This window comes from Podarcis erhardii, assembly GCF_964252035.2.
Source record: "Podarcis erhardii genome assembly, chromosome: 5".
In the NCBI taxonomy this organism is placed as follows: domain Eukaryota; kingdom Metazoa; phylum Chordata; class Lepidosauria; order Squamata; family Lacertidae; genus Podarcis; species Podarcis erhardii.
This window is the reverse complement of record NC_138509.1, coordinates 71,481,139-71,498,062: the sequence shown is the minus strand read 5'-3', so window position 1 is coordinate 71,498,062 and position 16,924 is coordinate 71,481,139. Positions and strand designations below refer to the sequence as shown.

Sequence of the window (16,924 nt, the reverse complement as noted above, 5' to 3'; positions counted from 1 at the left end):
CTGTCAGGTAAACACTTTCTTAAGCACAGTTTTTTCCCTCCCAGAAATAAGCTAAGTAAAAAAACAAAAACCCATTAATATCCCCTTCCTTCCCTCCCTTCCCCTTAAAAAGTAGCAGTTGCCAGGATCCAAAGATGTGTGAGCTAGTGCATAGACTGTCGCTTCTCAAAAGTTAATAATATAATGGCTGCACTCTAGGTACTGGAAGGACAATAACTCAGTGGTAGTGCATGTACTCTGTATGCTGGAGGTTCCCAGTTTAATCCCCATTATCACCACTTTAGAGTGACCTCTTAAGCGAGACCTCTGCCTGAGACCTCAGAGAGAGCTTCTGCTAATCAGTGTAGACAGTGTTGGATTAGATGGTCTGACTCAATATAAGGTAGCATTGTACATTTTTGTGCTCTCATGGCGCATCAAATGTAATTTTGAAGCATGGGTGGGACTTCCAGATGTACTACAACATCCATAATCCCTCACAGTTGGCCATGCTGGTAGGACTTATAGGAGCTCAAATAAAATCAATTTTTAATTGTTACAATCAATAGCTAGTAGTTGAACAACATCGGGAGGTTCACAGATGCAACCATCCTTCTGGAGGACCCCCCTCCCTTTCTTTGATTGGAGAGCTGCTGCTCAGTCAAAATAGACACTGCCGAGTTAGATGGATCAATGGTTTGTCTTACCATAAGTAGGTTCCTATGCAAAACTGATATAATTACCTCTTCCTCCCTTCCAATACATGGTTCTGAACCTACATGAGATCTACATTGAGATCCTGCCACCTGAGGCAGTTGTCTCAGCTGGCTTCACGGGTCGGCCACTCTGCCTAACAACCTATTCATGAGTAATACCATCAAATTCTCCTATAGAGTGCTCATATTGATAGCTTTGAAAGTTGTGGCTTTGTTGGGTTTTGTGGGCTGGGGAGAACCACTGGAGAACTTTGAGTGGTGGCAGGGTTAAACTTTTATTCTAAAGAAGTCATCTGTCTGTTCAGATGCCTCGCACTCAGAGATTTCCAGAATCATTCCAAAATGAGCTGGATACGCTCATCATGGTGATTTCAGATCATGTTGTTTGGAAACACAGAGATGCTCTTGAAGAAACAAGGAATGCAAATCACAGCATTGGCAGGTTTCTGAAGGTAAGATGCTTTTATCACAGATAGCCTTTACTTAGCCTTGGTATGGTCTGATCTACATTTTACGGCAGGGAGGCAGAGGTTATTGGACTCTAGTTCCCTGGCCAGGCCAGCCAGTGCTTAGGCATGATGGGAGTTGTAGTCCAGCAGTATCTGGAGGTTCCCCAGCCCTATTTTGCGACATCCATAAAACCACTACAAACAGTGTGGATTTTCTACATGTTGCTGACACAACATAATGTGTTACACTACATGGTAAAAGTCTTATGGTAAAAGTCTTATGTGATACATATAAATGTTTCTGGGCACCTGGTAAGCAGCACTATGTTGTTTGCCTTCAGCTTGGAACAGTCAGAACCTGGAAGCTGTGCAGCTACACTCCATGTGGAGAAGCTCATGCTAATTTAGCATACTATGCAACTTTATCATACTACCTTACAGTTTGTATTTATAGCCCTTTATAGAACCAGACACCTGGTTTTCACTGACACTAGTTCTGGCAAATCACAGGTTGCAGAGAAAGCATATTTCTAGTGCCATGTCAAAAGCTTAATTTATTTTTTTCATGGCATAATGTCAGTCCAGGGATATATGGGGTGGGGGTGGGGATTGAATCCATGCTTGTCAAACCTATAGTTAGGCTTCTAGACAATGCCTTACATTGGCTTCCCCTCCCTGCAAAAAAAGAACCCACATTACTGTGACACTTCATCTCTTAGTGCCTTTTACACAAGGTGACTTCCTTGTTGAGCTGAAAACTGCTGACAAATATTTGGTCCCCAAGACCAGATATAGTCCACAGTCAATTTATTGTTTGACAGGATTGTGATAACTTTGGTGCTCTGTTGCTTTTCTTCTGCTAATATAATCCCTTTCCGAGGTGAATGATTAAAATAGCTCAATTTTTATTCTTAGCGTTGTTTCACATTCATGGACCGTGGATTTGTATTTAAGATGATCAACAGCTATATAAGCATGTTTGGACCAGGTGACCACAAGGTAAGATAAATCATGTGTGTGTGCAGCCCAGTTCTTCAGCACCTGAAAGAATCAGGTGTTAGGATTCTTGCTCCAGGCTTGTAGTCATGGGATTGTTTTATGTCACATGACGGTGTATGTTTTCATTCTACTTAGTGGGAAGTGACGGAGACAGGATGTTTGGTATTACAGTGTTCCGTGATGTGGGACTATTGTCCTTTGTTCTTTCTCTTTGCTGTCTGATGAGAAAGAGGAAGGAGCTAAGTCAGAATTCTCCAAGTGTATTATATGTGAATAAAGTAGATTAGCCAAAATGCTGTGCTACTGAGTCTGTTACGCAAACCATTAACACTCTGCAGGATCCATAAGCGTGCTAATGCCTCTTGGTATCAGTCACTGTGATGTTCAGGCTGGAGAAAGCTTTTGAAGCTCCCGAACGACCGACCAGGAGGGAGAGAACATGCCAGTCAGGCATGTGTCTCTCCCAGGGTCCTACACACAGTAGGACGATCCTAACAATGGATTAATATGGAGTGTTGGTCTCTACAAGATACTACTTTTCTGTTGCATTTATAATCAAAGCTTTACCAAAACGTAAGTAGAAACAGTTATGCAACATTTATACAGTGCAGCCACAAAAGCTATTCCCAGTCCTACTACACACCCCAAGACTTCAGACCCCTCTAGACTGTTATTTTATTGAGGGTGCATTCTGGACCAGTAACAATGCATCAGTGGTGGAATTATTCTATTTCAGTTGGTTCTGTGGTGCTTCCCCAATGTTACCACATTTTTGCTATCCAGAGGGACAACAAAAATGAGACCAACCCAAAGCATTTGCAGACACAAACAGTATTCAAAGCAGAATCACATGTGACTGCTCTGACACAGTCATGTGCACAAATCATCATGGATGTGCAGTAAAAAGGATCCCTACATCAGCAGGGCACTCTGCACACTGCATTTCCTCTCGAAATACACCCCTTGTTGAAAGCTTATTTATAAAGGAAATACTGAAAGGCTCTACTCCAGCAAACTGTGCAATATCCATATCTGTTCTACATTCCCTTGCTTCTTGAGTAAATAGGAAGTGCTTACACAGTCCTTTTCCCATGGGTCATAGATAGTCCAAACACAAATGCAACATATGGGAATTGTTTTCACATTTATTACACAGTATATCCTGCCCTCTCCCAAAGGGTATCCTCTTATTCAGTACAATTTAATGCTCATAAGAAATAAAATATATTTAAGGATCCAAAATAAATTGCAGTGAAATAGCAAAACCAAACCCAGTTTTACTTTACATGACAGACCACTGGTTTCCTCTTTTCTGTGTGACCTATATAATGCAAGTGAAAATCTCCAATACTGAGTTCAAAACAATCACTATTTTAACATTTCAGATTTTGTTCCAGTATAAATTTGACTTTCTTCAAGAAGTATGCAACCATGAACACTTCATTCCTCTGTGCCTGCCTATGAGATCTGCAGACATACCAGGTAAGGACTTCCTTATTTATTTATTATTTGTTTTCAAGGAAAACAAACTTATTTATCCTAAAGACACTTACATGGAAATAAGCCCTAGGGAAATCAATGGAACTTTGATGCTTCATCTAATTATATGAAGGATCAACGTGCCCATTTTACATTTCCTAGGGAAGCTCATTGTATAAAAAGGTAATTGTTGTCTTTCCCCTCCCCTTCTATTTCTGCAAAATCATTTAAGATCCAGCAACACCATCAGAAACAACACAGCAGTTTCATGCATCAGGTAAGAGGTGAATTGCTTTTATTCCTTCCATGACCATAAATTAATGGATGAACACACTAAGAGGTCCAAATCCCATTCATAGCACTTCTGAAATTAGCTACAATATTACCTGAAGCCAAGCATTTGCAAATGTTGATAGTTGGGAGTCAGTTTGGATGTTTTCCATATTGTGAGATCTTGGATGAGACTAATATCCACCAACCATACCTGACAGAAATGTTTGCAAAGATAGCTAATATTTTATTGCCTTAGTAACTTTTGAAAAATAACTGGTTCAATCGAAAGAGCTTTGTGAAAATATAATGAGTTTTTTTAAAAAAAAGTTAACTGGATAATAGCAATGCCTGATAATAGTACTAGACTCTTGCTTGCATATCAATTTCTTGGACATGCATAACTTTAGTCATATGCAATGAACCTCTTGCCTGTTCTCTTCAAGATATTCCAGAGTATACTGTGACAAATGAGTTTTGCCGAAAGCATTTCTTAATTGGATTACTTCTGCGAGAGGTTGGGTTTGCACTCCAGGAAGATCAGGATATTAGGCACATGGCCTTGGCAGTACTAAAAAACCTCATGGCGAAACATTCCTTTGATGATCGATATGCCGACCTGGTAAATTTTTGCCTTACTTGCATATTCCTGTGTGCTTTTGAAATCTACCAGTCAGCCGCCTGCAGTGAGCCTTTCTCTTTGAATTTCATTTTTTTCCCCAGGAGAAACAGGCAAAGATAGCAAATCTGTATATGCCCCTGTACGGCATGCTTTTGGACAACATGCCAAGGATATATATGAAGGACCTCTTTCCGTTCAACATAAATACGTCCAATCAGGTAAACGAGAGTGAGCTTCTGTTCCACAAATTCATTTTGAGTCATTTTTGTTACGTATTCATGCAGACCTTTCTGTTTTCAGGTCTGTCTTTGCTGGGTGAATAATTAGGTTAATTTATCAACAATTGACCCAAATTCACAAGGCTGACGGCCCTTAAATGAGTTACACACTTATATATCTACCTCAAGGGCCCTCAACAGACTTGTGTTAGCCCTTAAGGATTAATTAACTGTATATTATATAGAAGCCTGTACATAGCCCTGTCTAAAGAGGCTTCTCAGCTATATTACAGTAGTATCTGGATTATCCAGCTATTGTTCTAAAACCCTGAGAGGTGACTGGGGCTATTAAAAAAAAATGAAACAATGAAGGACAAGAGGAAGAGTTACTATAATGCAATTAAGGACCAATTCAAGCATTCATCCACATGGTCCACTCATGTGACTGTAGTAGCTTAGTGCTCTCACTAAGAGATTTCTTGTTACAGATAGGTAGCCGTGTTGGTCTGCCATAGTCAAAACAAAACAAATTCCTTCCAGTAGCACCTTAAAGACCAACTAAGTCAGTTCTTGGTATGAGCTTTCGTGTGCATGCACACTTCTTCAGATACACATATACTGTATCTGAAGAAGTGTGCATGCACACGAGAGCTCATACCAAGAACTGACTTAGTTGGTCTTTAAGGTGCTACTGGAAGGAATTTGTTTTGTTAAGAGATTTCTTGTTTGGAAGAGCTTCCATAGCAAAAACCATATGAAATGCTGTGCTGCTCCTGCTCACTTCGGCCCTGTACAGTGACTCCCAACTTCTTATGGTCTGGGAGACAACCCCACCTGACCTAGCAACTTTCAGGGGAAGCAACCACCAGAGGCGTTGCAATGTGGGTGTGGTCTGCCCCGGGTGCCACCTCCGAGGGGGGTGACAAAATGCTGTGCGGCAGTCAACATCTGTGAGAGATGCTGTGGCTTTGACGAATGCAGGCTTCCCTCTGCTGGAATGGTCCTGCCAACCAGCTTTCTTTCAGGTGTATGGCGGCCGGCAGGCTCCTAATCGCAAGGCACGCAAGGCTCCTAATCGCAAGCTCAACAACTTCGGCTCCTCCCCCCAAAATGAAATAAAGTCAAACCATTATTGCAGGCAAATAATAATAATAATAATTTCAATGGGGGGGGGGACAAGAAATTTTCCACACCTGGTACCACTTGACCTTGCTCTGCCACTGACAACCACTGAGTGTATTCATATTGGCTGACTTGATGTACAGGGTTCATATGTCAACCAATACACTTGCCTTAGAAGCAAAGGCAGCAGAAGGTCCCTCTCCTTGCTCTACATGCATATGTAAAGACAAGTAGCACACGAATAGGGCTTTATCTGAATTTGATTTGAGCACACAGGAAAAATATGTAGACGGAAATATGAAAGATTAACTTGGTAGTGATTATAAGCTCTCCTTAGCATTAATCAGCAGATGCTGGGTTGTTTTTATTTTTAACATCATGCCAGAAAGCCATTCCAGTATCAATGTAATTATATAATGATCAAATTAACAGGCTGTTTTCAAAAGCTGATGATATGAGTGACTAAATTTGTTTCCTTGTTCTCATTGAAATCCAGGGATCCAGAGATGATTTGAGCACTACTGGTGGATTTCAGAGTCAGGCAGCAATGAAACATGCAAACTCTGTAGATACCTCTTTTTCCAAAGATGTTCTTAACTCTATAGCAGGTACGAAAGCAGATGGGGCAGATTGCTCTACTGTGAGGCTTGTTACCAGTTTTTAAACTCTGATTCTTTCCTTAAGATGCAAGGCAAGAAAACTTAACTTTCATATTATATACTATATATATTTTATATATATTATATTATATATTTTTGTCATCCAAAGAATGCCTGAGTTAGTTTTTCAGTTTGTACAGAGCTACAGCACTCTCACACCAGACTTTATCTTATTCCTTCTGTTAATGATATCAAACATGAGCCCAGCCCGTTCTTGTTTTAAGGAAGATTAATCCCTTTGGGATTTCTCCATGCTTCCTAAATGTATGCATATTCTTAAATATTCCTTTCTCCCATAATTCCAGGGGAGAGGAGTTAATCAGTTTATTTCACTTTCCCCTGCTTTGTAGTTACTGTAGGACTGTAAAAATTGGTGCCCAAAATAAACGAACTTTGAACAGGTCACATTGTTCTCTACTTATTTTTGTAAAGTAAATAATTAGAATAGTACATAATTATAAATTGTACCCAGGAGGAGTGACAGATTTACCAGCACATCTGAAGCCTTACTGGCTTATGCTGGTCAGGGTGGGAGGTTGGAGAGTGTTTCTTCCCCCAAAAATGTTGCTGTGCCAGCTCTAGGTCAGTGCAGTTGAAGGGCCCAGATTGGTCCCATGTGGGTAATGGACCTAATGGACCAACGTAGAATCCAGCAGATTCATGGCTGGCCTTCAGCACTCTGTTTTTAGGCTCAATGCTGTCAGTCACCATCAGGAATTCAATCCACCACACTTTCCACAGCTACAGCAGGAACATGCAGAGTGGCAAAACACCCCAACACAAGTCAACAGCAGAGGTCGGCTGAGCTCAGAAACATGGGCATCATTAACTCCTTGTCCTGCCAGAGACCTTCCAAAGGCGGGATACAAGTGTTTAAAATAAGTAATAATAAATAAAATTAACTGCTGGCCCAAATGATATAATAGAAAGACTGTTCGATGTATGTACTTATATCTGTATACAATACTAATTGTGCATAATAAAATTCTTCATTTCAGTGATCTTTGGTCCATTGTGTCTCAGAATGTACCTAACATCATCAATAACAACAGCACAAATATCCCTGTATATTTATCATGCTATGTCAATAGTGTTTCATACACTCAGACCCATGGCCATCAGTGTCTTCGTTAATTGAGCTACATTGTGTTCCACAACTGTGTCATTTTTCCACCCTACACTTTGAGTTTTCATTCTTCTGCCTAATTTTTGTGTCCATAAACATCATTTTAGCATGTTCGTTGTGGGTTTTGTTTCCAGCTTTTTCATCAGTAGCTATTTCTGCAGCAAACCATGCTGACTCCAGAGGCTCCTTAGCAAGTCTCGACTCTAACCCAAGCACCAACGAAAAGAACAGTGAGGCGACAGAAACCTGTGAAAAGGTATGCATGCGTGTGAATGGTTGGAAACCATTTTAAGAATCTGAAGGCCTCCAAGTCACTACAAAGATCCTTTGTATTTCACTCCTAACAGATTGTGAGGCCATTATCCCTAATTGGGTCAGCTCTTCGGTTTGACAAACTAGATCAGGCTGAAACGAGAAGTCTCCTGATGTGTTTCCTTCACATTATGAAAACAATTTCAGAAGGTGAGGAAAACCATAGAGTGCAAGCACTCACAAAAAAATGTTTCAAGCTTCATTTGGGAAAGTAAATAAAAGGGGACATGATAGCAGTGTATAAGATTACACATGGTGTGGGGGGAAAGTGGATAGAGTCAGGTATCCCCTACTTCAAATAAACCTTAATATTGCATAGGAAGAAGAAATTTTTTCTTCACATAGCGCATAGTTAAACCATGGAATTCATTCCCACGCAATGTAGCAGTGACCAACATAGATGGCTTAAAAGGGGAATTAGATAGATATATGAAGCATAAAGTTGTCATGGCTACCTGCCATGAAGACAATGTTCAACCTCCAGAGCTGGAGCAATATGCCTCTGGATACCAGTTTCTAGGACTGACAAGTGGGAAGCGTTCTGCTGCATTCATGTCCTCAGCTTCATTTGTATCCTACATAGCTCCTCCCCCTGGGCTTACCTCACAAGGCTATGAGAATGGTCATGTACTAACTGGCCTTTGGAAGGGGCTGTAGCTCAATGGTGCATCATCTGCTTTGCATGCAGAGGATCTCAGGTTTAATTCCCAGCATCTCCAGCTAGGCAGGGGGAGACTCCTATCTGAAACCCTGGAGACCCACTGCCAATCAGTGTAGACGATACTGAGCTAGAGGGACCAATGATCTGACTTGGTATAAGGCAGCTTCCTGTGTTCCTATGCTCTTGTTTACAGACTTGCTATAGGCATCTAGTTGGCCACTATGAGAACAGGGTCCTGGACTAGCTGGGCCTGTGCTCTGATCCAGCACGGTTCTTCTTGTGTTCTTAATGCTTTGAGTCAGCTCTTTAACTGCGGGCAAATAATAGATTTATATTTTTGATGTCTCTTTCCAGATACATTGATCTCCTACTGGCAGAGAGCCCCATTCACAGAGATAACAGACTTTTTCAGCATTTTAGAGTAAGCTCACTCTGAGGTTTGTCCTTCTAAGGCTGTCATTGGCAGTGACTCAAATAGAACGAAGCAAGGTGTAAATACTGGGTTTTACTGACATTTTGAAAATTCTAAGCCTCAAATCCACATATGAGTTGTTTTTGAACTGTTAAAGGTCAATTATTTCCAATCTTTGCTGGCCTTTGGAAATATTGTTCCCTCTCCCCACCTATATACCTAGGAAACCTGTGAATCTTGAACCTCTTCTAATAACATCTGTGCCTAAATCATGGTGTGTTATGGTCTTCCATATATAGAGAACAGAAAATGTTTTCATCATATGCATTCCTGACCCATCATGGGACAAATTCCTTCCCCTTCTTTCTGTTGTGAAACAAATGAAAATTATTTGCTCCCTATGTCAGCCTCACTATAGATCACGTGCCATGAAAGGGCTCAGAATCTCCTAATATCTCTTAGGTGATGATCCTATGCATGCATTCCTCAAAGTGAGTCCCATTCAATTTACTTCTGAGTAGACAAGCCTAGGAGTCTGCTGTCCTCAGCACTATGCACATGATACCTATAGTTTGCTATATGCAGAGCCAGCTACCTGAAGGTGAAAGATGTGGATGTGCTCAGTTATTAATTTATGGAAATATTTGTATACCCCTGTATCATTTTAAAAATATCAAAGCAGTTTCCAGCAATGGAAACATAAGACCATACAATAAAACCATCAAAAGCAGACATCAATTAACCATTGTGGAAGGGTGTGTTCTTAATTGCCTGCATAGGCCTGGTGGAATAGAAAAATTTAAAGGTTGGCACAGAAGGTGCCCACTTCTTTATAAAACTACCACAGAAATGATAGAGAAATTATTACACTGTCAGTTCTGTCGTGTTCAGGAATCCTCAGCCCTGTCAAAAGAGCCAAACTAGTTTAACCTCTAGAGCAGAGATGAAGAACTTTGGCCCTCCAGATGTTGTTGAACTCAAACTCCCATCAGCCCATTCAGTTTGGCCAATGATACAGGATGATGGGAGTTGTAGTCCAATGACTTCTGTTCAGAATTGGATGTGAATCATGACTCCCAATGCTTCCCTTTTCCTGGCCTGTCTGCTTCCAAAGGCATGGAAAACCTGAGCTGAAAGGTAGTTTGTAGGTCTTGTAAAGCTAGATATGGTTATGCAAGTTTGGTCTTGCTGCAGTGCCATACTCGTGGCAAGAGAGAAAAAATGGTTCAATGTAAAGTGTGTATGCACATTGTTATATATGATGTGTTCAGACACTCACCTGAACATGCAAATGCTGAAAGTGTGGTGGGGAGGGCATGCACACAACCCCCTCTCCCAATGCACATGGCGCACCCCACTCAGTTCCTGACCTTTACCATATTCCAGAGGCAAAGCCTGGGCTTCTCCTTGCACTCACTTGAACATGAGTAGGACTGTTTGTGCAATCAGGGACCCTGTTAAACCAAGGTTCCTCACCCCTACAAGACCTTCTCTGAACAGTATGAAGAAAATTGGAGACTTAGGGGATAGACACATGCAAGGAGGAGGGTGTGCATGCCCTGTTGCTGTTCAAACTTTCGACTTTGTGCTCAGGTGAGTGCCTGACCATCCCTGTACTATCAAACAAAAGCTATCAGAGTCTTACTTTTTCTTCCTTTCAGGGTTTGCTTCCAAAATTTCAGATATCTTGGGAAACGAAACATAGTGAGGTAAGTTGTGGTTTAATCATATAACATATGGCAAGATGAAATTTCAAACACACTTTGAAGCTGGCATGTAAATGAATGACCCAAATATCAGTGTGTACAAGTTCAATCCAGACTGGCTTTTTTCTCAGAAAGCTGAGCTCCAATGCACTCAAGCTGGTAGGATTCCAAGTAATGCTGCTTCCCTTGTTACTACCAAGAAGATAAGTAATTAGGTACATGAAAAAACTTAAGGAGGGTTCATCCCTGTGTACAAAACTTCTAATTTGATGGCATTAGCAGCTGCATGTTGCTTTTAACTTTTCCTATGACAGGTAGTATAAAAGGGATCAATAATACTTTGCAGTGTTTGCAATCCAATACCTTCTTGCCTCTTCATTTTTTGGCCACTATTTCTGAAGTATGAGGCTATTTTTGCAGCTGCCAAGGATCAGGCACACACTTTTCCTTGGCAATATTATGATGGTTTGTTTTTCATTTCCAGCAGCAACAATGAGCTGCTCTGTCTGCTACATTTCCAGCAGTTATAAAATGAAAACAAACTATTGGTATTTTTATTACCTTTTGCCTATTGTGTTTTTCATATGAAAAGGGGCAGCTCAATGCATGTTTTCTCAGAAATAAGTCCTGTTGCGTTCAATAAGGCTGACTACATAAAAGCATATTAAGGATTGCAGCTTACAACAATATTATTATTATTATTATTATTATTATTATTATTATTATTAGGAAAATTGCTGCTGCTTTTAAGGTTGCTCAAACAACACAGAATAATGGAACCCTAAAAGGCTCTAACTCATCCTGCCAGACCTCTGGACTTCTGCCCCAATGGTAAGATACATTTTGCTACTGAGCTTTTAACTTCATTCCAAGCTAAAAGGAGTCAACAGTAACCCTATCCCATGCTCCTCTTCTTTTTCTCTATATTTTTTCATGCAATTACTTCAATCTAACAAGCCACATGACCACAATATTTTTGTAATGTTTATCTTGTATCCAGTTCATCCCACGCGCTAATAGATCCAGCCAGTTTTGCATCTGGTTCACCTCAGTGCTGTGAACTAGGCTGCTTTGAGCTTACAGCTCCTTGGACATGACAGCTCTGCCTTGTGATCTGCATGTAGACCTACCACAGGCAAAGCAGCCAGTGTTCAGTGAATTTAAGAGCAGAGCTATACATGGCTACATCTCCCTGATATTTTCATTTTTTACTTAAAAGCAAAGTGCTCCAGATTTGTTTCTGCAAGCTGTAATTAACAGAACCTGTATCTTCCACTACCTCCCATTGTTGAGTTTTAGTACTTTTAAATAGATGTGTGATTTAGAGTAGAATCTTAATCTCATTTACAGAGATATAAGCCCCATTGAATTCCATGGGGCTTACTTTTGAGCAATCATAAATTAATCAAGTGGGAACTCCTCCTTCTCCAACACCAGCGTTGCAAAAAGTTCAGAGCCTCCTGTTGCTACTTTAAAGTAAAAGATGGAAATGTTGATGGGTTCCCATCCAGTTCACTTTTGGTTTTTTGACTTTAGGAATCCTTAAGTATTGTGATTAAAATCCCTGTTGTGCTGCTATTTGGTTCGTTGAAGACAGTGAGAAGAATCTTACTGTTAAGGGCTGAACGTTTTGAATCTGCTCTGCTTGTCGGCTTTAAGACACATTTATATTTTTATTCCATGGTTCTTTGAGAGCCACTTTGTTCATGCACAGCTAACTGAAACTCAACAGTTGCCAGTATAATAGCCTTGTGTCATGGCGAGCGGCTGGACCAAATGAAGCATGAGGGGGAATGATCCATTCCTTTGCTTCTCGCTCCAGAATAAGCCCTGATCTCACTTTACAGATCTGAATGAATCCTTTCACTGGGCCATTGTATTGCGGCATGTTTACAGGAAAACGACCCTGACGCCTCGACAAAACAAAGGCCTAGCAATGAGGTGTACTGCAGCAAATTCTTAACCCACTGCTTCACTCTACTCTCTCCAAAGCAATCACTTGGTCTTTTTCTTGTCATTGTGCCTTTAACTTAACAAGACTTAGAAGGCTGTATCTTAAGAGAATCTTGATAATTGCCAGTGCTCCTTCTGATTGTTTTTGAGAGCTTTATTAATTGGAAGTTCTGCTGTTAAGAAATCTGTTCTGCTGCTGAAGCCCCAGCCTACACCTCTGATAAAAGAAAGATATGCTTATCTGCAGGACCTATAATAGCAGGAATGGATACATGGGCTACATCCAACGTACCCCTGAGAAGTTTTTTGGTTTTTTTGTGGCTTATCAACATCGCCCTCCCATTTTTTAAAAAAACTATTAAATAATAATAATAGTAATATTTTAAATTCCTTCTGTTGGTGCTCTGTTGTGATGCCATGATGGGGGGGGGGTTGTAGCCCTCCAATAATCATCTGCTTTAAACAGAAAAAAATAAGTATAGCCATATTAATACCACATATGCTTTATACTTGTTTTTGCCTTTTTAAGGAGAGGTATTAATTTAGCTAAATATACAACCCATTAAATATATTTCATTGCTATACAATAATATATCAGGGCAGTGTATAGCTATAAGACATAAAACACCATTAAAGATTGTGCACAAAAAATGCAGTCTTTGACTCAAGATTCAGTTTTCCAATCCTGAACCCCTTCTGTCATTGCTGCAGCAAAGCATGAGGAGACAATTGCTAGTTTACCCAAGTCCCTAAAGTTACTTAACACATGTGTACAAAATTTCAGCTAAGTAATCTTTCTAGTGAGCTTTATATCCCACTTTGCTGCCCATTACTCCTCCTTGCTTCATAACATTCATATTGGGAGAAAACGGAATATGTCGAATAGAAACTGGCATCTTACTCTATAGGTTATTGAAGCAAATGAAGAATTTTTGGGACACGGTATGTAACATTTAAGCAAGACCCTCTAACTTCTCATTTTGCAGGATACATTCTGCCTCCAGTGGTGACGTCCACAAGCACCACAGATCTCAAACTTTACCAATAATACGTGGCAAGAATGCCTTCTCCAACCCTAAACTCCTGCAGATGATAGACAGCACCATTGCAAGTAAGCACAAAAGACCTAGGTGTATGTTGCATTTTGCTCTAATATCAGCTGCTGCCGTGTGGGGTAATGAGTCTTTATGAGTCTTATTCCAGAGCATCCATTAAAACAACTCATTCAAGCATATATCTTTAGCAATTTAGCTAAAAAAATAACTGTGATAGAAAGCCTAATGTTTTACACAAATGCTGTTAAAATGACCTCCCCTTCACTGTTGGCACTTGCCATTAGTCAATTGGTCTGCCCTTGTTGTCCTCAAATACATTTTCCCATGACATTTGTTTTGTTGTAGGTGGTTCCAATGAAACAGATATTGTGAGCTATGTAGATACTGAAGCCAACATTGCCACGGAAGTTTGCCTTACTATTCTTGACTTATTATGTCTGTTTACTCAACATCACCAGGTATGATTTCCATATGACAAAATCATGCTTTACATGAAAATCACAGTGTTATATTATTTATGCCAACCTATTATAGTTGCACAGTTTATTTTTTGGGAGAAAGGCGTGACCCAAAGGTATCATATCTGGGCAAAATCTACGAATCATGCTTGGAAAAGTAAGTGGAATATGCTAGGCCCAATGCACCTTGCATTATGTATTATTATGATAGGTTTTTAACCCTCTACCAAGATTCTTCTTACTTCCTATTCTCTACTGTGTCCTGTTTCTTATATACAGTTGCATAGACATTCATATCTTTCTGTAATAGGCATTTGCAGAGATGTAAGCAATTCACCTTTCAGACAGAAAAATGTGCATGGCTACATTTACTGGTGACGTACCCTAGAATCTGAGGGTGTTGTTTTTTCCTCTGCAATTCACAATAGTTATGCAGATCTAGGAAACGTAAGCAGGTGAGCAGGCATATGATATAATATCAGAAAGTTCTGCAAAGGTTACAAAATGTATATTTACTCTCTCTCTCTTTTTTCCTTGGAGCTTTTGCATGCAAGGCATGTGTTATAACAGTAAAACATAGCCCTAAACTAAAGTTTCAGTAGATTGTGGCATTGTGCCAAACAGCAGTGGTGTGAGGTGCTATTCAGTGGATCTCCCTCAGGCTGGGTTGCTGCAGGTTTTTCTGGATGGAGAGAGGGAAAGATAAGACAACAATGAGGTCTGCACTATGCAAACATCTCAATGGGAGTGTCTGATTGGCTCTGCCAGTGCATTTGCACTGCACTGCCACCTCAGCATTCCACCTTTCCTTCTTTTTATGCTGCAACAAGCTGGCCAAAGGGAGGTCAGGTGAACAGTGCAGCCCCACCATTCTTGGTGGCAAAGCCTTCCTAGAAACATAGGTTTTGATGAGAGGAGGAGGAGGAGGAGGAGGAGGAGGAGGAACATCATATAAGTGTCCTGGCACTTCCTGACCTAAGGGGCAGCAAGTGAGGGGAGGCAGAATTATTTTAAGGGAGAAGATATTATTTGAGATACTTTAGTTGGTAGTACTGAAGCAGCTGACTTGACATTGTGTTGCTAATTTTGTTAAAGCAGGCCTTGCCCATTTGGGCAGGAGAAACAGATGCAGAGAAATCCAGGCAATTTAGCTTTTGAAAGACTGAAAGATGTTTGTTGGCTCGTTTTTCAGAGACAGCTGCAACAATCAGATTGCCAGAACACACTGATGAAGAAAGTCTTTGATACCTTCCTGCTGTTTCTGCAAATCAATCACTCTGCAGCAGCCCTCAAGCACGTCTTTGCTGCTCTTAGATTGTTTGTGAGTAAGGTACGTCCCTACTACAGTTGGGTCACCTGTGATAAGGAATGCTCGTTTGTTGTTTAAACCAGCATTGAAACCATGTCTGCCACATAATTGGTATCAAGTTGCATCCTGCAAATCAGTACTGAAATACAATTTCAGATAATTTCTCATAGAAATTTGTATTTTAGATTCAAAATTTTACCTCAGACATTGATTGCTATAGACATGTTGTCAGTCTGTTGGTTGCTTTTTAAAAAAAATGCTAGCTATCAAATGCTAGAGTTCCAACAAAGGCATTGCATGTCAGCTGTAATATTTGATCATAGATCGATATTATTGAAGATCAAATACAGCCAAATATTAAAATTGCAGCCCATTTCTTGTTAACAGACACATCCTTTCTAATAACAAATATTAAAATCAAATATGGGATTAAACTGAGCTTTAGCATCAAACAGTAGATATTTGATACCCAGGCAACATTCAACATCAGAGTTCATAAAGAATTATTTGGGAGAGAAAGTCCAGGATTATTTTTTTTATATAAAAAAAAATCTAGTTCTTCAGCAAAACTCCTTGTGTTTGTCCATGGACTACTGAACATACGAACGTAAGAACAGACCTCCTGGATCAGAACAAATGCTCTTCTAGTCCAACTCTTTGTTCTCATGGTTGCCAACCAGATAGATGCCAGTGGGAAGCCTTTGCTTACTCATACGTCTGCAGCATGGAGTTGAACTGGCCTTCCCTTCCTCATTGCCCATTCCATCCACAGCTTTTTCCTCCACCATCTTCAGTCATTGCTTAATACGGCAAATTTTTAAAAGCCACAGTTTTGCCAGATAAAGACAAGCCCTTCCTTGAACAGAACCCTATGGTGAAGTACTCGAAACAGAATGCGAGGAGAATGCTTTTCTTTCACAACGTGTGATATTGTAACACCGCCAGTGGCATATTTCTAGGGCCAAGGGAAACATTAGACAAACCCAGCAGGAACAGCTTTCAATTACGTGGCAGACTGTCAGGAGCCTGTTTAATAGTGGGAGAGTGGAGACGTACAGATGCATAGGAAGCTGCCTTACACTGCGTCAGACCATTAGTCCATCTGGCTCAGTAGTGATTGTCCAGGATTTCAGGCAGGGAGTCTTTCCAAGCCCTACCTGGAGAACCCAGGGACTGAATGTGGGACCTTCTTCATGCAAAGCATTTTCTCTCTGCCACTGAGCTATGGCCTTTCTCCAGTCATCTGAACCACCCACTCCATTGTCTGGAGTGAATGGATTTGGATGCTTCCTTGAAATATCTATGGGGGTTAGCTCCATCTTGACATGGTAACATTGCTCTCTTCCTGCTCATTCCATTCCATTTTCCTTCAGTAATCTCATCTCAACAGGTGGCATGCAGGGAATAATATTACTTATT

General features: G+C 40.5%; 1 protein-coding gene across 13 annotated transcripts in view; it reads left to right on the top strand.

The window, feature by feature from the left end:
• The window catches only part of DOCK10 (dedicator of cytokinesis 10), a 206,601-nt gene that overhangs the window by 166,080 nt on the left and 23,597 nt on the right, over positions 1-16,924 (top strand). For 12 of the 13 annotated variants that reach the window (XM_081861455.1, XM_081861462.1, XM_081861461.1 and 9 more), the window contains 15 exons: positions 1,001-1,147; positions 2,060-2,143; positions 3,529-3,625; positions 3,855-3,899; positions 4,339-4,514; positions 4,616-4,732; positions 6,351-6,462; positions 7,774-7,895; positions 7,987-8,101; positions 8,967-9,033; positions 10,686-10,733; positions 11,460-11,561; positions 13,670-13,794; positions 14,084-14,196; positions 15,389-15,526. In XM_081861455.1, coding sequence (XP_081717581.1) covers positions 1,001-1,147; positions 2,060-2,143; positions 3,529-3,625; positions 3,855-3,899; positions 4,339-4,514; positions 4,616-4,732; positions 6,351-6,462; positions 7,774-7,895; positions 7,987-8,101; positions 8,967-9,033; positions 10,686-10,733; positions 11,460-11,561; positions 13,670-13,794; positions 14,084-14,196; positions 15,389-15,526 — 1,608 coding nt within the window. The remainder of the gene's footprint in view (positions 1-1,000; positions 1,148-2,059; positions 2,144-3,528; positions 3,626-3,854; positions 3,900-4,338; positions 4,515-4,615; positions 4,733-6,350; positions 6,463-7,773; positions 7,896-7,986; positions 8,102-8,966; positions 9,034-10,685; positions 10,734-11,459; positions 11,562-13,669; positions 13,795-14,083; positions 14,197-15,388; positions 15,527-16,924) is intronic. The other variant, XM_081861460.1, reaches the window with a different exon arrangement.